Raw genomic sequence first — 21,055 nt, forward strand, 5'->3', positions numbered from 1 at the left:
TACGTGAAGATTTTGATGGCTCATACTACATGATCCACTTGCTAGTAACATGAATCACACAAAGAGCTAATGTCCAACTACAATTAGTGTTCGATAATCTGGAATATTTGTCCAACAATTTTGAAGAGTTTGCATAAGACTAGCAGTGTGTTAGTGGTCCTTAAAAGATGTTTGGCAATTCTTCACGTAGAGAGATATTTCAATCCCGTGTGGAGAAAATGAGTTAGTAGTCAATCAGTTTAATCTCGTGTAGAGAAATTGGTTAGTTTAATCCTGTATGGAGAAAAATGAGATAGTAGTCAATCAGTTTAATTTCGTGTAGAGAAATTGGTTGCAACAATACTTTAGATGTGCGGTTGTATCATCGATTCTATGTTTATACTTGGGATAAATGGTTGTGGTGATATATGTATTCACGTCATGTGACTGAAAGTCATAGATGAACAGATTAAAACATGATACAAGTAGAAATGAATAAGTATCATTCGATAATTGATTTATCATCGTGGTCGAAACTCGAAAGCATTTAGTACAGTTTTACATACTAGCAAAGTCAATGGTTACATACTTGCATGTGAATATACCCTACTTCTCAGGTTTGATAATTGTTTATAAAGAAATTATAAATCATTTTGATGTGACTGATTCATATCCATAATTCATTCAAGTAGTGATTACCTCCAACTTTGAAACAAGACCAACTGACCAAGTCAAGTATGACAAATTGGCACAAAGTATAAATTTTCGGGAGAAATCTCTATCATTATAGGCCCTAGAAGCAAGTATTAGTCAAGTTTGGACCCCCTTTTGCAGGATATAAAACATGAAATTAAACAAGTAGATGTAGATGTAATGTCATAAGTTTAATTTGTGTCCAATAATGAATATATTAATCATTATATTCATCAATTATACACAGTAATACTCATGATTAAATGCCAATTTTCTGATATTGAGTATATCGCGGGATTTGAATGTGATTAGAGATGTGATTAATCGAGTTGAATTAATCAGTTTGCACCAAGTACTATTACTTCAGTCAACAGTCTTAACAATCATCACCTGATTCAGCAAGCTACCTAAAGAAGAAATTATCTTGCAGATCGTATTATTAATTTTCCAAGAAATGTAAATGACTCTAGAAAGCTTGAAACACACAACTTCATCGACACAACAATACAACAACAAACACACTGTAAAAGCAAACAGAAGCCACCTATAAGGCGTGCTTCTAACAAACACACTCTAAAAGCAAAAACATGAGTTTTCCATTGGATTTTGCAGCAGAAACCAGTGTTTCAAGAAACTGGTGCGGAGGCTTATAGGTGAGCTGAAACATAAAGAGACGATCCATAATGCTAGTTTTGTCTAAAAGACAGAAGTTTAATTAACAAAGAAAAGATAATGCAAACAATTAAATTATACCATATTGAGCATTTAAGGATTATTTCCTCCTGATATGAGCTCCTCCAATTCGTCTATCACAGCCTTGTAGCAAAACTTGTATTGATCCTAGATAAATCCACACTTATCAACGTAAAGAATAGAATAGAAACAGAGAAATTACATGCTAATTGTATAAGATCCCAGCATTAGGATAGAAACAGAATATATATATATATATATATATATATATATATATATATATATATATATATATATATATATATATATATATATATATATATATATATAGATAGATAGATAGATAGTTACAGGAAAGTCTTGACTCACCTGCCTTTCTCCTTAGGAGAACTAATCGCGAATAAAATTTTACGTTATAATCATACCAATAATGTATTGATTTAAATTTCGTTTCCATCATTAAGAATCAAGGGAGCGAAGTCCAAATTTAACATATTAATCCTAGAAAGTGAACTATTATATTGAGAAGGCCTAAAATAGCAGGGTGCCTCCTTGTTAAGGAATGGAGGAAGTACTCTTACAGAAAATGTAACAGCTTTTAACGGACATCCTTATTTAGAACTATGTATATGTGACCATTTTTCTGTACAGAGAATGCAACATCAAAGGGTTGGACTATTCAACATGACTACTACAGCATTTCCAATAACTAATCAAGCACCAAGCAATAGTTATAACCAAAAGACCAAACACAATATCACAGAGTCGTCAACACTTAGAAGAGACAATACCAGCGATTGGACCATTCCAGCTCGCTGAAATCTGAATGCCTTGACAGTTTTGGCTAATTCTAAGGCAGACTTATCTCCTCCTAGAATTCTTTGGATTGTATCATGAATGGTGCAGTATGTTCCAGTACGGCCAATTCCAGCACTGAGAAAAGTAGCTAATATGTCAGAAAAATCTGAAATTATCCAGGGAATAGTAAGCCCGGAGAATAAAGTAATTTAATAACCTGCAGTGCACCAATATCGGGCCAACACTGGGAGACTGATGAAAAGTTCTTCTGAAAATCTCTCGAACAGCTAATGTGTCCTTCGGTGTGCCATGATCTGGCCACCCAAGATACTGAATATGCAAAACTGACAATGGTGGCTCTTTTGACTGCAACAAATGTTAACTGAACAGTGAGGTACCATCTCATCAAGGGGTGTCGATACTACATATGCCAGAGAAAGTTAGCTCATATATGGATAAATTTAAAATTTCAGTTAACAATAGTACTGTATAACTATCAAACAGCGAATTCATAGGCGTAATAATCATTTTCATTTCAATGTTCCTGAGTTTTCATGTTTATTGGACTCAGGTTTGTGTCCAAGCATTAGCCTTGGCCCTTGACTATAAATCTCCTTTATTTGTCCCAGCATAAACTGTCAAGTATCCACAACCATATGTCAAATCATCAAAGACCTGACATGAGTACTTAAGGTAAAATGAAGAGTTCAAGGAACATAACTAGGGATGGCAATGGGTCGAATCTGGGTCGGGTCTGACAAGAACAAAACCCAGACCCAGACCCAGACCCAGACCCGGATTTTTGGAGGTGGACCCAGATCCCCTGGGTCTAGCGGGTCTCGGGTCTAACTATAAATTTTTAATTTTTTTAATCACAAATACAAGTATTATTTATAAACAAGTATTATACTATCCTATTACTTGAATTTAAAAAAAGATGCATTAAAAAATCTTGCTACATATCAAAATAGACTGCATAGAAAGAAAGATACATTAAAAAAACATACTAGTTTATAAAAGATAAATGGATATTCTTTTAAAAAAAAAAAAAAAAAAAAAAACACCATAAAAACAAAGTTTTGTGCAGCAGGCAGCAGGTCTTCTTTGGTCTATTATGTTCTTGGTCTCCTCTTGTTCTTCTAAAATAATATTCAAACGATAGCTCTACTTATGACTTATTTTATTTTATTTTTTGCTCCAATTTATTTCTATATAGGAAATCATTTATCAAGTTCATCATTAACAGGACACACATTTTATTTTATTTTTTGCTCCAATTTATTTCTTTTATTAAAATGACCTTACCTCTGCTTTGGTGACTTCCAAATGCCTAAAAACCAAGGAGCTCCCAGTTTCTTTTATCCAAGTCGTGACGATAGAAATGTTGCCAAATTCATTAGGTCCATTCTCTGCTTGAAAATAGTCATCACACTTCAACTTCTGCATTTGAATTGCATTCCATAAATCAGAAGTTGCAAATAAATAGATTACTAGTACAAATACTCTGTTCAACAAAGAGTTTCTTTTTTTTTTTATTTACTCCTGAGATGCAAACCTAATTCAAGAGTTGAAACTTGAAAGCAGCATTAGCAAAAGATTCAAAGGGAGTTTGGAAGAAGTACATCAGTGCAGATATCTGTCACACAGAATGCTAATTATAAGGTGACAGCAATCAATTTACCCCTTCAAACAACCGTGTAAGCATTACAATCACAGGGCAGCGATACTGCAACACCATTTCCCAGAAATCTGAAAATGTGCTTGGCAATGGACCTTGTGTGGCTATGAACTGAGGAGCATGTTCTGCAGAAGACTAAATTTGATGGACAAAAAAAAAAGGAAAAAAAAAAAAAGAAAAAAAGATTAAGCTATGAAAAAAGTATGTAGTGATCATGCCTGGTTTAAATAGTAAGATATGGAGTGCAATGCGCACATCACTTACTTTTACAAAGCTTGCATTGATGTAACCCCCGTCTGTCAGGACAATTCTGTTGCTGTCAACTGTTAAAAAAAAAAAAAAAAAAAAAAAAAAAAAAAAAAAAGAGGCAAAAATAAGATATTCAATGCAGCTAGATACTTCATATAAGTATATAACAGTAATTACACATGCAGATCATACCAACATTACCCCAATGCCACTGAAGAGGCTCTAACCTGGTCGATTCAAGAGGTATTGAATGTATGTAGTATTTTAGTCTCATAATCTTACACTTTTAATAATGGAGGGATTATTCCCCGTCAAACTTTGAATTTGACATACACTAACTGTTTGCTATGTCAAAATGAATAGGAACTTTAGACATTTACATTAACCATTTTAATTGTGTGAGTTATATTCCAAAAATCAATGGTAATTAGTACGTAGAACGTGTTTGCTCCATTAGAATTGGAGAAATGACAGATTAAAATCTTTAAAAGAAGTTAACTTATTGGATTAGGAATTACATGGTAAGACATTTGGATACCGATTTTTGTTCAAATTGTCAACATGAATAGCCACCTTACAGAGTTCTTCCTTTTTCTCTTCCACATCAGATTCTTTCATTGATTCTACCTGCATCAGAGAAGAGCTGGCTTAACATCTATCTCGTAGTAGGAACCACATAACAATGAAGAATATATTGATGGACAACAAAATTGAGAGGAATCACACATAGTAGAGCATAATCTGCAGGGCACAATGGACTAAGAATTTCCCACCCTAACAGATATACAGAATAAATATAGGTTTACTAACATAATGCAAAAACTTGTTTTGCAAGTTTCATATTGATGCAAAAACTTACATTTTCATACTAAAAATGAGTGAACAGCAATTATTTAAAGTGAAGTAGAAAATCGGCAAAAAACCCATATTTAAAAAGTTCTAACAGTGGTTACTCTGTAAAGTGTCACATGAAGTAGTGGATCAGACATAATACCTCAAGAAGATCAAACTCGCGTTCTTTGAAATCAGGGTGCCCCAAATTCTCCTTGAGACAGTGAATAGCATCATTGCAATATTCTATCTGCTCAGGGGAGAGAGATAACTGAGGAGGATGTTGTGGGAAATCGAAGCATTTGAGAGGGTGAGAAAGAGAAGGGGTAGAAGAAGAAGCTGAAACTGAAGTAGATTCTACAGGAGCAGCCATATTTATCCTTAAGAAGTTAAGAATAGGGAGAGTGTGAGAGAAAAAAATGAAAGGTATTGCTACTTCTCTTTCAATGTCTTCAGGTAAATTCTCTGATTCCAGTGTTTGATATTCAACATATTTATTGGTGGGAAATAAGAAAGATAGTCTGTCTACTTTTCTTTTTTAATCAGGACATCCCAAACTTTTCTACATTATATAAATGCAGTATATAGAAGTACTATTAATGAATGGCTATGTGAAGAAATTTTGCATTTTTGATATTCAAACAAATTGATACAATAAGCAAGTTGCTTATAACAAGTTGATCATTTTAATTCGTATCGTACATAATATGCTATCTTTATTATTACAGTACAAAACAAAGAAAGAAAATACATACTTGAGCATCACATGCTAACAACCCACACCAACTCATGTTCTACCCATTATAATCATCATACCTTATTAAAACAATACTAAATCTAAGCCTTTACCTCCATTTATATAATAACCAACAACTTAGCCGCCCCTCATTGTTATTATGGGAATATAATAATATAAAGTATCAAACTTCATCAATTATTAAAAGCAATATGAAGACTTACAAAGCAATCTCTAGTCATTTATTACCATCATAAAATTCGCAATGTACACATATACATTTTCATTTAAATAAGCTAGACTACATCCCATTGAAGGGGGGAAAAACCTGGTAGCTTGCTTTGCATCTACTGGTCTATGTTGTATGTATATGGAGTCATCAAATACGAAGCAGCAGTAACAATACTAACAACAACAAAGTTTCACTTTAAAATGCCTCTCCAGGGTTATATGTACAGATACGGGCACAAGAACAATTAATATAAATTAAACACAGATACACGTACAAGAACATGAATTAAAACTGCAGCAGAAGGCAGAACCCAATTTTCCAAGGTTGGTGCAATCAGAAAAAGAAATAACAAACGCAAAGACTCTGATTACAGTCTTAATTTTAGCAGTACGTTGTACATTAAGAAATCATCATTCTTCCTTCTGTGAATATTCATGTAGGGAAATTACCTTGAGAAGTCACTGCTGCTCTTCTATACCTGCACCAGTCTTGCTGCCGCAAAGAAGCAACATAATGGCAGAACAAGGACGATCCTGCGGAGTCTACATTCTCTAAAATAACATAATTCTGAGCTGAACCAAAAAAACAAATGGACAAATGGTACATGGTGCAAAATGTGTATAACAAATGCGAACTCATGAGAATAGCTAGATAAAGGTAATATACCTTTAAGCACTTTTCTCAGGATCCTACCCTGATATGAGCTCCTCCAATTCATCAACCAACATCATCCTGATATGAGCTCCTCCAATTCATCAACCAACATCTTGTAGCAGAAGTAGTATTCATCCTAGATAAATGGCACATGCATAATCATGTATTAGGTTTACAAGACATAGGAAAATTACTTCATAAATCCTAATTCTTAACAAACACTTTAGCATTAAACAAAGGCAGAGATTATTATCCTAATATAATAAAATCAGTTTCTGTCCTCTACACTTCCCCATCCTTGAGGTTAGGGTCATTTCTCATTTCCCACAACTTCGTCATTCTTACTCACTCTTATACCAAATCTATTTATTATATTACCCTCATCAAACATACCGAGAAAGTCCAAGCTTATCTCCTTGATGAACATAACAAGGTTCAACGTTTACCAAGTGGCAATTTTCAATTAATAACCTGATAAAAGTTCCCTCTTAATCACTACTCAAATCCCGGCAAGGCCTTGACAACACGCTTGCTCTACTGAGATATAGTATACCGAATTTCGGAAAATTTTACACAGCCTAAATTAACCACACTGAATAATTTCTTATTTGCCAAAAATGGTACAATATATAGGAAGATTTTTTTTTTTTAATTAAAAAAAACTCAGCAAGAAAATTAAGAAGACAAACGCAATAACCATGATCATTACTTCATTAGCACTACGAACTCGAAACGGTAAGGGGAAAACAAGACGATCGTCAAAATCATACCCCAGTCATCCATGATCGTTTGCTCGTTTGATCACAATCACTGCAAATTACCGCACAGGCGTAAACAATAAAGTAGCAATAATATTTCAATTATTATCACAATTTGACGCAACTAAAATCAATCAACTCAGGAAATTCAACACGACAATTAAGTGCAATTAGTTACTTAAAAATTCAAAATTTTAATCGCATAAAACGGAAACCCTAACTCTCAATAATATAATAATTCAGTTTTATTGAGATGATTGGAACCCTAAATTATCACTAATCAATGAGTTGCAAAAGCTGAATAAGTAAAATACAGCAAATTAAATGAAATTCTTACCATCCATGTTTAGAGCGGAAGCTTGAAGAAAAAGAAAATCATATACAAGTAAATGAAAGAAATTATGGCATTTGGATAATCAAATTATGGTGATCCAATCAAAAGAGTGATTTCTCTTTATGATGAAGAATTGAAGAGGAAAGTACAAGTTGATCTTCAACAATTGTTTAGGAATGTCAAAAATTGTAAATAAATGGACAACTTTTTTAACAGTTTGACACGCAACCTAAATCTTTTATCACGAAGTTAGATACTTATTTTGTCCCTATTTTTTTTAACCCTATTTAACTTTTTATAGTCTTTAAGACGCGTCTTATAACGCAACTAATTTCATTTTCATATGTATAAAAATTATAAAAACTTGAAATACTTCCTCCATTTTAAAAATGGAAGGGAAAGGATTCAAACAATAACTTGGTGGAAGGGAGACATCCAACAAATTAATTGCACTACCAACTAAGTAAATTTATTGTTCAACAATGTAACCTCCTTACGAAATATATATACACTATCTGAATTTTCAGATTTTGGGGTTCAAATATAATGAGGTCTTGTGTTGTTGGGCTCTTTACACAGCCCAATAGCTGGTCCTGTACCCGAATCTAATAAGACCCAACCTAACTTTATGGTCAAAGTTTTTGGAGTTAAACTCATTTATTTACAACGGAACAAAAAAATGGGGACGGAGGAAATAGTACAGAGGTAAAAGCGCTAAGCTTGACTTTGGCAATATTAGGGCATTTTGACTTTGACAGTATAAGGGCATTTTGGACTTTTTCTTTAGACTAGATTGTAAACAAAGGCCCAGGAGTACGTAGTAAACAAAATGCAACTCTTGTTCACTGAAGCAGCGAAAAGGAGAAATGCCTAAAATGTATAACTGTGAAGCATAATCTGAATTTCTCCATTGAAGCAGGTTAGATATCTTTATTTTCAATCATAGAATATCAATTTCACAATTTAGGGTTTATCGTTGATTTAATTCAATTTAGGGTTTGGTTTGTATAACCCTGTTTTAATCTCATTACAAAACCATGATTGTTTGTGATATTATTGATTGGCTTTTAACGAGTTTTGATATCTTTGGATTGAACTGATAATTGTTATATAATTCCCTGTTTTACATGATTATTTTCAGAATTTGATTTGATCTGTAATTTGTATACTCAGTAATTAAGGCCCTGGTGTATGAAATTGATCATTCAATATCCAATATTTTAATCTGCTTGTTTTTAATTGGAACAACTAATTCACTCCAATTTAATACATTTACTTCCAATGTGATTAATAATTCAGTTGATGAACATATGATTACTTGCAAGATGATAACTTTTGATAAGAATCTGTAGCATTTGAATTACAAGAAATTGGAGAAGTATCAAGTATGTTAATGTTAAAAACAGTTGAAATTCACCTAATTTATCTACTTGTAGCAAAATGGATTCTAGGGAAACAAACTGCATTCTTCCTGATGATCTGTTTGAGGGTATCCTTTCAAGGCTGCCAGTGAGTGACTTATTGCGTATGTGATGTGTCAGTAAGTCATGGTGTGCCCTCATCGACGATTCTAGCTTCATTTCGATGCACCACCGTGCTCAATATGCCATGTGCAAAGAAAATGGGGATGTGCCTCTCCTTCTTATGAAGCGCTCATCTGTAGTCACAACTGACTCAAGCCAATGGTATCTTCTCTTTAAACAACAAGGGGACGACATTGTTTTGAATTTGAATTCTGATCTAGATCGTGATAAAAACTCTGTTTTCACAATTGATCCCTCCTATAGAATAGATGAAGTCATATGTAGAGGCAGTGCAAATGGCGTCATTTGTCTTGAACTTTGGTGCATCAGTTAAGAATGGTTGAGTGTTAGTATTAGTTGTTGCTTATGGAATCCGGCCACAAGAGATTTTAAGATGATTGCCTACCCTGATGCACCAGATATTGATCTTCAACATGGACGCAATGTTGTGGTAGTTGGCTTTATGTTTCATTCAGTGTCTAATGATTTGAAGATTATGACTAAAACTTGTATTGTGTCTTCTAACAAAAGATTAGCATACGATATTTACTCACTTAACACCAACTCTTGGAAGAGACTTGAGCCGCCATTGTTATTGGGTTGTCTTGGCAATATTCAACGTCCTGTTATGGATTCATGCATAAATGGTGTTTATTATTGGATTGCCGATGCCATAGGAAGTCATATGCACCCTAAGCTAGCTCAGCATCACTTGTATTGGGTCCTATCATTTAATATGAGCACTGAGCTTTTTAAATTTTCTGATCCTCCTCAAGTGGATTGGGATTATCTATCTTCCCCTAGTGATACAAATTATGATATTGGGTTGTACAAGGAATGCCTCGCAATATTTGTCACCCACAGATCTCGTCCCGAGTTAGTGGGTAGTTTTTACATCTGGGTAGCCACTGAATTTGATGATGACTTTGGAGTCCCATTGGCATGGCAGTGTTTGTTCTCTTCCAGACCATTTCCTTCACTTTATGGTCCAAATGTTATGACTGCACGAATGGATGGCGATCTGCTGCTCCTCATCAATGTTGATCTGTGCCTTTATAATCCCGCAACAGACAATATCTCGAGTTTTAGTATAAGACTTGAATTTTGTTACAGATATGTGGTGAGTTTGTTCCCTTTATTAAGGAGGGTTGTCCAGAATTAAGCTCATCTTTGTATGCTGGTGGATTCTTAGAGCATTTGTGGTTACTCTGGTTAGAGTATGGATTTGTTTCAAATTGTGGTTTGGATTGTATTACACAATAAAATTACTGGCTTCTTTTTATTATAATTAGTAGTAATATTGGTTTGTATTTCTTTTTAACGAATTTGCATTTGGTCTTTCCTCCATACCTTCTTTTTCATAATTCGATCATGGTGCATGACTGAGGGAGGTTGGATTGGGATCTAAAAACACTATGGTATTAAATCCCCTAACAAGTTTGCCATTAACTTTTTAAAAACTGAATTTCTAATTATATTAGACAAACTCAATTTTCACTCTGCTTATTCTATTGAGCTGGATTCAAAAATCTTCAAATCATCTGTTTTCTGTTTTTTTTTTTTTTTTTTTTTTCACTTACATCTTGTGCAAATGATTGTGAGACGAAACAAATGAAATGGAGAAAATATGAATATTCTATGCATCTGTGATACAACTAAAACATCATCAAAACCATTATACGAATGGAAGACAAAAATTCGCACTAATGGACTTTTGTATCAATGTTTCCCAAATAATGAACTGAAATATTTGGTGGTTACATAGAGATGTATTCTATACATTAGGCTACCTTCTGGTGTGGTAGACTTGCTCGTTTGCTATGCTAGATTTGTGAGCATTTACCTGACTTGCCTGTATTTTTCATTGTCAATTACTCCATACTTGTATCAAAAATTGGAGCAAAATACTCTCTATAGTTTCATGAAACACCTTTTGCCTTGAGCCTTGAGCCCGTGACTACACTAAGCATTATAACTTCTTTGTTACATAAAACATTCATGCCTTGCAGGGATCCAAAGCTAATCCATTATGTCTCCTTTGCGTTTACAGGTGGAGAGTTTCGGCGGAAAAAATATGAATGAATGGTGCAATAATTTGAGAGGGAAGTACAAGAATCCACTTTCGTGAGACATTTTCTGGTGTATTTTATGGGTTTTGTGACTGTGTTGAAATGGGTGGGTATGTGAAGGCAAACGGAGGGAAATTGATGAGCTTGTTCACAAAGCTGTTAGCATCGTGGGGGAATATGATCAAGCCAGAGAGGTTATTAGCAGCAGTTCAAAGGATCCGAGGCTCCCTACGCTTTGGACTGCTCCTTGTGAAGGAATGTACAAACTAAACTCTGATGCTGCCATATTCAAAGATAATCTGGTAGGGCTAGGAGGTGTTACGAGGGAATACCAAGGGGACATTGTGGTGGCTACTTGTCTGAAGCTCCGGGGCAAATTTGATGCTGAAATTGTTGAAGCTATGGCAATGAGGCATGCTTTGAAGATCACTATGGACGCTAGTTTTGTGCGAGTATGTTTGGAGACTGATGACAGCAAAGTGTACAAGCATCTGGTTGAGAAATACGCTACTCCAACCTTTTTTGGCAGCATTATTCAAGATATTTGAGGCCTTGATTTAACCAAACTTGAGCTTTACCATACAGGCCTAATGAATTGCAGTCATTCATTCATAATACTGAAGCAGGATCAGTTTCAGGCCCTTGACATCCTCCATAGCTTTGGGTGTCATATTCAATGAGCTTGGATAAAACTTCTCTCTCAGAACAAAGTCGTCTGAGTAAGATCGGGTTTGACCTCTTGGGAAGCTGCCAGCCACAGGAACCTCTCAGATAACGGGTTTACCAAATTTTCCCTGAAATCCTCAGCCGGCTCACAGATTATACACTGATGTACCATGCAAACTTGCATCAAGATAATGAAAAATATAATTATTTAAAGGAGCATGTTAGTTGCTAGTTACCTCTGCCATGGCCTTAATCTTCAAAGTGATGTCATTACTGAGAAGGATGAGCTGTCCGTCATTCTTATTCTTCCTGAAGCTGAGAGCATAGTCAAGTACATGATCTTCTGTAGAGGGTGACTGAAGTTCTGGTCGAAATTAAAGGAGCCACCACTTTGTTTTAACTATGCAATCTTCCATCCGTTCTAATGTTGATGATACCTCTGTATTTCTTAGATTTTATCCTAAATAAAATCAGCTTATATTTATGCTCTAAATAGAGGGAATTTTTTTTTCTTTTTAATAACAAACAATTAGTGACTAAAAAATATCAACCGCAAAGGTTATAATCACAAATTCACAATGATTGATACTAATATATAAAAACATTGGGTAAATATCCAAACTTGGCTCATAATTAACGTTTAAGTCAAAGTTTTAATTGAAGATTTAATAAAACACGCCTCTTAAAATCAAATTTGAGTTGTTACATATTAACAGCATTGTTATTAAGCTCAACCTTATCTAAGTTACTTATTACACTATTTTGAATCCTAGTGATTGATAATACTGATATACAGACAGTAGTCACAAAACTCGCAGTACATTATACACTTCCAATAATATTCGTTTGGGTTGGGGGATTATAAAAATTCGAGAAAAACAAGCATCGTCACAAACTCTCAACAATAAACTTAAAAAATGTCTTTTTTTTTTGGCAATTTAACTTAAAAAATGTCTTTCCCAGGTTAAATGTACCAATACAAGTACAATAATAGCTATATACTTAATTAGTATGGATACAAGTACAATAACAGGAATTAAATGTACAGAAGAATCCGAATTTCCAAGGTTGGTGCTACCAGGGATTAAAAAAACAGAAACTCTGAATACAGTTTGATCAGTGTTACGTTGCACATCAAGCAATCTTCATTCTTCCTTCTGTAAATATCCATGTTTGAATAATTACATTGAGAAGTCACTGCTGCTCTATTGCTCCTGCGCCAGTCTTGCTGCAGCAATGAAGCAACCAAATAAAAAGGACAGGATCGATCCTGCAGAGTCTGCAATAGCATTATTCTGAGCTGAAGTAGAAAATAATTGGTCCGTGATGCAAAATTTACATAAATGCAACTTTATGAATCTATGAGAATAATGGGATATACCATCAAGCACTTTTTTCAGGATTGTACCCTAATATCAGCTCCTCCAATTCATCAACCACCACCTTGTAGCAGAAGTAGTATTGATCCTAGATAAAAGACACATACATAAACATGTATTAAGTTTAAAAAGACATAGGAAATTACTTTACATCAGTTACAAACACATATGCGCATAAACACACGCGCGCGCACACACACACACGGTTGGATTGTATTAGCGGGTTCTCATCGAGCTTAACATCCAAATTCCTATTTTGGGGAAGGGTTCCCCTATGGGTGGAATCCCCTTTTAGGCTCATATGGTATGGACGTATGGTCCTCCTGAAATAGCTAATTAGTAATTACCATATCCACCCCTTCTCGAGAGAGAGAGAGAGAGAGAGAGAGAGAGAGAGAGTACCAGTGAGAGAGAGAGAGAGAGAGAGAGAGTACCAGTGTTTGAACCATTCCAACTCGCTGAGATCTAAAAATCTCAACAGTATTGGCCAAATCTAAGGCAGACATATCTCCAGCAAGAATCCTTTGGAGTGTGTCATGAATGGTGCAGTATGTTCCTGTGCGACCAATTCCAGCACTGAGGAAAGAAAATAGGATGTGTGAGGATCAATGGTCAATGATTAACTTAGAGAGCAGAAACTAGGACCTGAGCATGAAGTATACCTGCAATGTACCACTAAAGGCCCTAAACCAGGTGGCAGCTGATACGTTCTTTTAAAAATCTCTCTAACAGCTACTGAGTCCTTGGGAACACCATGATCAGGCCATTCAGGATACTGAATATGAAAAACAGACAATGGTGCCTCTTCCGACTGCAATAACCACATGAGCACAACAGTAAGTTACTGGTCACTGTCTCATCAAGTACATCTAGTTATAGAGAACAAGCTCACATTAAAAAGCATTCAGCTGAGTTACCAGACTGCCAGTATAACTGTCAAGGAACAAATCTGATGAGGTGATAATTGTACTTGGTCTTTTAATCAACAAATTTTTATAAACAAATTCAAGAAGCAAATCGAAATAGACTATTCCAATGCATTCTCAATGTATTTACAAATAGTATTATCTAATGCGATAAGTCCAAGCACTTTGATGCAAAGCAAAATGATCCAATATTCATAATTCATGATTATTCAGCATTCCTTGCTCTGTTTCTATTTATCCATATTCCATAGTCCATACTCCCACCAAGAGTATGAAACAATTTCTCCTCAATTATTGCAAACAAGAAAGCTGTATTAGCTATGAAATGGCTAGTGCTTCTGCTTCATGAAGATGAATAAAATAGTTTAGTGAGTATTTGGCTTATCATTAGCCTTCTTATTTGTAGTTTAATCATCTGCTTTCTAATTTGAGAACTATTAACAAAGTTTGGGTGGTCAGGGCTAGAGCTAAGATTTTAATATGCTCTTTTCTTTTATTACTCATCACAAAGCTCTTTCACTTAATTTAAAAGGATGGTTCAGGTTGGATTGTCTTTAAAAACTCCACTGGATTTCTCTCCTAATCCAAAGAACAATTAAAAAAATAGATAAGGCCATAGCCTAGCATATAATTATTCCTTAACATTATTCTAGTTCCTCCTAGTTCATTTTTCAAGACAATGGCCTTGTTTGGCAAATGGTTGTTGGCGGTTAGCTGGTTCACTTGGCTTGTTTGACCAGCAGGAATGTTTGGTTGTTTATAATGGCTTTTGAAATTGGTTGTTTATAAAAGTGTTTGGTAAATTTAGTTGGTAGCTATTGGCTGTTTATTAGATAATTTGTGGGCCAACAAGCCAAAAGCCAACAAAAAAAGCTACTCATAGCAGTTTTTTCATTTTGGCTTAAAAGCCAGCTTTTTCGCTGAATGAAAAGCCAATTACCAAACACTTTTTTTTGGTTGTTTGACCACATAAAAAAGCCAAAAGCCAAAAGCTAACCAAAAAGCCATTTACCAAACATGGCCAATATTCAACAATGAACTATAATTTTGGATGCATAGAATGATCTTACCTCTGCCTTGGTCACTTCCAAATGTCGCAAAATTAAAGAGCTCCCAGTTGTCTTGATCCATTTTGTGACAATTGATATGTTACCAAATTCCCGAGGTCCATCCTCTGCTTGAAAATAATCACCACACTTTAACGTCTGCATATGAAATCCAAAAATGTAGATACACACTATTAGAGCAGAGTTCAGAACGGAAAATCGTGGAGAGCAATTAAGATATCCACACTCCCCAACTAGTACAAGAAGGAATAAATCACTGCGTGCATTTCTACAAATACATAGGCCATCACATATATGGAAGAATAAAGTTGAAAAAAAGACATGGGGAATAAATAATCCAGAACCAATAACTTCCCAGAATACAGTATTAAGCTTGCTTGCTCACAAAAGCTGTGTGTGGCAGGCCTAAAATACTCGTAAACACACTGCATATAATAAAACATATACTCAAATGAAATACAAGCAGCTCAAACTAACCAGCTTTGATTTTTCTCTCTCCTCACAAATTATATGCTTCAAACACAGGCACTTAAAATTATCTCTGTTACTGATGTTTTAGAGATGTGCTTCCTTTCTAATCCATATAAGCATATATATAGTAATTTAAAATCAGATTTAACTGAACATTTGCCAGCACTGTGCCATATTGTTTAAGATAGGTAACTTTCATACAAGCTTTAGTTCACCATGACATCAAGTTTGTCATTGATTTACATCAAAGTTATCTCTTTATTAAGTATTTGCCTCCTTGGATACTAAATATTAAGTTAATTTTATGGGCATAGGAGTGCAACCTCAACCGTGTTTTCATTTTCACACAAACCACACATTCAAATGGAATTGCAACATGTGTATTACTCAATAAACAACAGTCAAGTGTATCTTACTTTAATTTGTTTTTGCTCTGCTTATTAGTGAAGACTGAAGACATGGATTGATGGATGAGTTGAAGAAGCAATTAGCAGATGATTAGAGAAAAGTTTGGAAAGTCATAAGTGCCTTCCCTTATATGGTCACACAACTCAAATAAGATGGTGTACGGCACAGTGAAGTACCTTGTAATTGTCAACCAGCCGTGTTAGCATCACAATCGCAGGGCAGCGATTCTGCAACACCATTTCCCAGAAATCTTCAAATGTATGTGACAATGGACCTTGTGTGGCTATAAACTGAGCAGCACCTTCTGCTGGTGTCTACATTTGATATGAATTCAGATGTCAAACAGAGAATGTAAACTGATATGACACCATCCATCATCTATGAATGACTGTCCCAAACACAAAATATTTGCAAACATTTAGCAATTTTGATAGTCAATTTACAACCTAAAATGCACCTATTCATGCAAATAAAGTGTTTGAATTGCTCTAGAAATTTTTTCAAGAAAAATAAAATAAAAAGATAACACTTCCATGAGTCTATTATATTACTTGTACGTAATATAAATGGTCAAATATTATATTCAATGATTCATTCAATAATCAGAACACAACAATCAAGTCTGGATGGAAGGAGTGAGTATTAAAACAAATTAGTAACAACTACTCCAGGGTTACATAGTTTAGTGGTGGAGAGCACATACTAACTTTTATAAAGCTTGCATTAATGTAACCCTTGGCTGATGGTCTATAGTCCTTACATGAGGTCAAAACGACTCTGCTGCTGTCAACTGAAGACAAGGACAAAAACAAGCTAGTCAATCACATTATTCATTCATAACAACATTCAAACTGATAAAAAGAGTCAGTGAAACAACTAGACACCTTCAAAGAAATAGATAGATTGGATTAGAAATTACATGGTATAACATCAGTATAGCGGTTTTTGCTCAAATTTACAGGGTCAAGGGCCACCCTACATAGTTTTGTCATGTCAGATGATCTGATTCTTTTGTCCTGCACCCAAGAAAAGCTTAAGATCTCAGAATAGGAACTGCATCACAATGAACAGATTTTGATAAACAAAATTTGGCGGACAAACAATATACAGCATAACATAATCTGCAAAAATAAATACTACTCCGTCATTAATAAATTATACAAGTAAAAAGAGATTTTTTTTTACTAATCAGAAATGAGAAATACAAGTAGAGGAAATGAGGTCCCACCAAGTGCCACAACAGAACAAAATAGAAATGAACCATTCAAGCAACATAATATTCAAATTCTAGTATTTCACCTTTGTATAAACGTGCAACATGGATTTTATAATATCCGTTCACAGAAAAACTATGGAGTAAAATTCACATGGCCTTAAGGTTGCATACCATTAAACCATTCACAATGGGAACAAATTTGCCTATCATCACAACTTGTTCATTTGTCAAATTGAGTTTGACAATTGAGTACCTTTATCTAACAAATGAGTAACTTTATCCATTAGTGAAAGTAATATGCTATTGCCTTAAGGTTGCATACCATTCACATTGGGAACAATTTGTCTATTATTCTGACTTGATCTTGGCTAATGCCCAAACTCAACTTTGATATATGAACAAGGACAGACTCAACTTTATCAAACAAATGGTGCCTTCTAAGTCCAACATTTGTAATATTGCATCTTTGAGACATCAAAAAGCTGAAGCTTTACCAAATGCACACCATCATTTAAGGCATCATGTTCTCTTGAAAATAAACAAAACCACAATTACAGGAAGAAGTATTTCTAGCAACATGCTGGTCCAGTGCTCCCCTTTTACCACATCATCATCTTTGCCAATCATGTTATTCCCTCAACAGGCACAGCATTAGGTGGAGAACCATCACTCAGAAGTCAGAACGGAACCTTACTTGTATAGCTGTATCTATGACACTGACACAAACATTCCTGTCCACGCTTGAGCCTTGAGCCTTTTTTATGCATTGACCTGTCCACAAACATTCATGACACAAACGTTCTGCAAGGAACTCCAAAACGCCTTGGTGCGCCTTGAGCCTTTTTTATGCATTGACCTGGCTGACTATCCAGCTGGATATTCTGATATGAGAGTATGAGACATTCATGGATCAAAGAAGTGCCTACTTTGACTAAGATATGAGTAGTCCATTCTAATATAGTAATATTAAATACTCCCTCCTTCCCTATTTTTTTTCCCTATTTGACTTTTCACGGTCACCAAGACACCTCTTAAAATGTATATATCACTATTTCTATACACGTAAAATTATAAATACTTGACATTAATAAAATATACAATGAGACGAATTTAACAAGATCCTACATGACTATATTGTCTCCCATAGATTAACTCTCTTATTAAGTAACGGAAATTAGTTTAATAAGGTAGAGCTTGGTTAAGTTAATAGCTTATCAGCAGAAACATGTATGACTGTTAAAATTGAGAAAGAAGTACTCTGTAACATAATATCCAGAAAGGAGTTTCTCTTGGGATGGGCGAAACATGGCCACTGAGAAAAGTCGATGTTACTTGGCAGCTTCACAAAGGCCACTGCACACTTTAGTAACAACTTCTAGAGAAAATGTCCTCCAAAAAAAAACAGCTAAATCCTATGTTAATTGGACACGGCTAAAATCACGAAGTGTCCGTATCGACACGACACAGACACGGACACAGACACGGACACGGGACACGTGTCCGACCCTTCACTGCACTCTGACACTTCCATTAAGAGTAGACAGGAAAAAAGAGGAGAAACATGAAAGAAAAACACATCTTGTTCAAAAACCATCATTGATATAGAGAAAATGGAGAGAAGAAAATTGTCATTTATTAGGTGAATTTACTGAGGAAAGAATTAAAATAAAAAAAATAGGGGTGGACGGAACAAAAAATTTAAACAATTTGTAATATGTAATTTATTTATATAAATTTAAGTTACGTATAGACGTGTCCCCGTACCCGTGTCCAAATATCGGAAAGAGTCCCCGTGTCCTAAAATTTTGGAACTTGCCGGATCGGACACTTGGACATGTGTCTGTGTCCGACACCCGTTCCCGAGTCCATGTAACATAGGCTAAATCCTTGAAGCAAACTGCTTGAAAATTTTTTACAAATTCAAACACTACACCCCTCTCATCAACCCATTCTATCCAGCAATTCCCGTGCCCCCATTCACAAAAGGCAGAAACTGCTCACTCAGTTGGCAGCATAGTTTCATACTTTGTAATACTTAGTTCTCCAAGCAACACTCATACTATCAAAATATGTCACTTACTGCAAGAATTCGTACTACATAATGCTTCTCAGTTTGATTAAAATCCCATGATCGTTCCCACTAATTTTACATTAGATAACAAAAAAGGAAGTAGGGATTCCTCAAGTGCTAACAACAGTGTGGGTCAAATCAGAAAATACAACCCTCAGAAAGCCCCTGGAGCATGAAGTCAGTGACAATTAGAGATACCACTAAGACAATTTTATCCCATGCACTTGCTAATTCGCAATCCCAAAAATCCAGTCAATCCTTTTCAACCACAATGTCCACTAAAGAGCATATCATGCCCTATCCCACAACATGTAAATATGTAACAGCTCTATCCCAACCAACACGGATCAAAATACAGAACTTGCAGGTGTACCTAACAGAAATCGACCTAACTCACCCCGCTCTCAAAGTCTCAAGGAGCTTATACCAAAAGAATCTAGCATTCACGATGTAGATCATTCAGTCCCTCCACTCTCAAAGAAGGCAAGAACTATATTTAGTCCCCAATTTAGCACATAATCAATGGTGTTAATACCTTTTAACTCCAAAAAGTGTTGCAACGAAAAGACACTAAAGAAGCAAAATTATTGTAGATGTTACCATGACACCCCACAAAACAAGGGTATATTTGGTAAAATTAGGAGCATTTTTCTTTTAACAATGTACTTTATGCCGAAAATCAACTAATTATGTCTAGGATTTAAGCATCTGAATTGGACAACATTATCAAAATTAACATCAATTAACCCCTTTTTCCCTTTAATTATATCCAAAATATCTCCTAAAGTCCTAATCATACAACAATAACCTACGAGTACATATAACCCAACATTCAACATTGAACTAAAATCAACAGTATATCAAATATCTCCAAAAAAAAATTAAAACTGCAACATTCAAGCTGATCCCACCAAATAAATCACAACCCACTTCATAAAAATCAATTATTTTTCTGGGAAATGAGTACAATAGTGTATACGATGTACCTGAAGAGAATCGAACTCGCGTTGAATGAGTTGGGTATTGTCCAATTTTTGTTTGAAGAGGTCAAGAGCACGAGAACAGTTATGAAACTGGTCAGAAGATAGAGAAAAAACAGGGGAATGTTCTGAAAAATCGACAGATTGAGGAGGAAGAGGAGATGGTGAAGAAGAAGAATGAAGAGAAAGTGAAGCAGGTTTTGGAGAAGAAGCAGACATTTTGGGTTTTTTCCGGAAGCAAATCCGGGATGAAACAGAGTTCCCCGTTGTTGAGAATATGAGAAAAGATCAAATTTGTTGGGTTTTTTTTTTTTTTTTTTTTTTCTGGGAAGTCTGAAAATTTTAGACAGTGTGAGCTGTTGTTCCTGTAAAATTGTGATTTGGAAGACAGATTTTCGAAAGAGATAGATTATCTATTTATGTGGGTCAATTTGATTTCGCACTCTTTTCTTTTTGTTTTGATTTTTGTGTTGGTGGATTTGGTGTTATGGTGGGAAATTATTGTATGGGTGTTGTAGGGTGTTTGGTGTGTGCTTTTTGAACCATTTTTTTTTTGTGAAAAAGGAGGTTAACATAGTTGGCTAATTAATAACGAGTACTAGAAGTCTAGGAGTACTAGTTAAGCTAAGCTAACATCATGGTGA

The 21,055-nt window shown here is 35.0% G+C and overlaps 3 protein-coding genes and 1 long non-coding RNA gene across 8 annotated transcripts; 1 reads left to right on the forward strand and 3 right to left on the reverse strand.

Moving 5' to 3' along the window:
- Positions 1-1,076: 1,076 nt before the first annotated feature.
- Positions 1,077-5,498, reverse strand: LOC110725284 (protein-tyrosine-phosphatase PTP1-like). 3 transcript variants are annotated; one of them, XM_021904772.1, is made up of 9 exons: positions 5,085-5,489; positions 4,609-4,717; positions 4,106-4,164; positions 3,845-3,976; positions 3,469-3,603; positions 2,381-2,529; positions 2,157-2,298; positions 1,426-1,512; positions 1,077-1,330 (listed from the first exon to the last, which is right to left on the reverse strand). In XM_021904772.1, exons 1-8 carry the CDS (start codon positions 5,292-5,294, stop codon positions 1,438-1,440), a joined length of 1,011 nt encoding a protein of 336 aa, XP_021760464.1. In that variant the 5' UTR covers positions 5,295-5,489; the 3' UTR covers positions 1,077-1,330; positions 1,426-1,437. The 3 variants fall into 3 exon arrangements, with proteins under 3 accessions (XP_021760464.1, XP_021760463.1, XP_021760465.1); XM_021904771.1 differs by having other exon boundaries at positions 1,077-1,512; positions 5,085-5,490; XM_021904773.1 differs by lacking the exon at positions 3,469-3,603 and having other exon boundaries at positions 1,077-1,512; positions 5,085-5,498.
- A 969-nt stretch (positions 5,499-6,467) lies between these two features.
- LOC110725285 lies at positions 6,468-7,817 on the reverse strand. Its single transcript, XR_002512152.1, has 3 exons — positions 7,639-7,817; positions 7,253-7,353; positions 6,468-6,679 (listed from the first exon to the last, which is right to left on the reverse strand). It is a non-coding gene; the product is annotated as an uncharacterized LOC110725285 (long non-coding RNA).
- Positions 7,818-8,454: 637 nt separating this feature from the next.
- On the forward strand, positions 8,455-10,446 carry LOC110725286. 2 transcript variants are annotated; one of them, XM_021904774.1, is made up of 2 exons: positions 8,455-8,554; positions 9,072-10,446. In XM_021904774.1, the coding sequence occupies exon 2, from the start codon at positions 9,553-9,555 to the stop codon at positions 10,318-10,320; it is 768 nt and encodes a 255-aa protein (XP_021760466.1). In that variant the 5' UTR covers positions 8,455-8,554; positions 9,072-9,552; the 3' UTR covers positions 10,321-10,446. The 2 variants fall into 2 exon arrangements, with proteins under 2 accessions (XP_021760466.1, XP_021760467.1); XM_021904775.1 differs by having other exon boundaries at positions 9,177-10,446.
- A 2,270-nt stretch (positions 10,447-12,716) lies between these two features.
- On the reverse strand, positions 12,717-21,055 carry LOC110725287 (protein-tyrosine-phosphatase PTP1-like). Of its 2 annotated transcripts, none has more exons than XM_021904777.1 (9): positions 20,418-21,055; positions 17,064-17,160; positions 16,852-16,934; positions 16,321-16,458; positions 15,269-15,403; positions 13,935-14,083; positions 13,707-13,848; positions 13,275-13,360; positions 12,717-13,193 (listed from the first exon to the last, which is right to left on the reverse strand). In XM_021904777.1, exons 1-8 carry the CDS (start codon positions 20,628-20,630, stop codon positions 13,277-13,279), a joined length of 1,041 nt encoding a protein of 346 aa, XP_021760469.1. In that variant the 5' UTR covers positions 20,631-21,055; the 3' UTR covers positions 12,717-13,193; positions 13,275-13,276. The 2 variants fall into 2 exon arrangements, with proteins under 2 accessions (XP_021760469.1, XP_021760468.1); XM_021904776.1 differs by having other exon boundaries at positions 12,722-13,172; positions 20,418-21,053.

The sequence above is a fragment of the Chenopodium quinoa genome, unplaced genomic scaffold (genome assembly GCF_001683475.1).
Source record: "Chenopodium quinoa cultivar QQ74 unplaced genomic scaffold, ASM168347v1, whole genome shotgun sequence".
Taxonomy (NCBI): domain Eukaryota; kingdom Viridiplantae; phylum Streptophyta; class Magnoliopsida; order Caryophyllales; family Amaranthaceae; genus Chenopodium; species Chenopodium quinoa.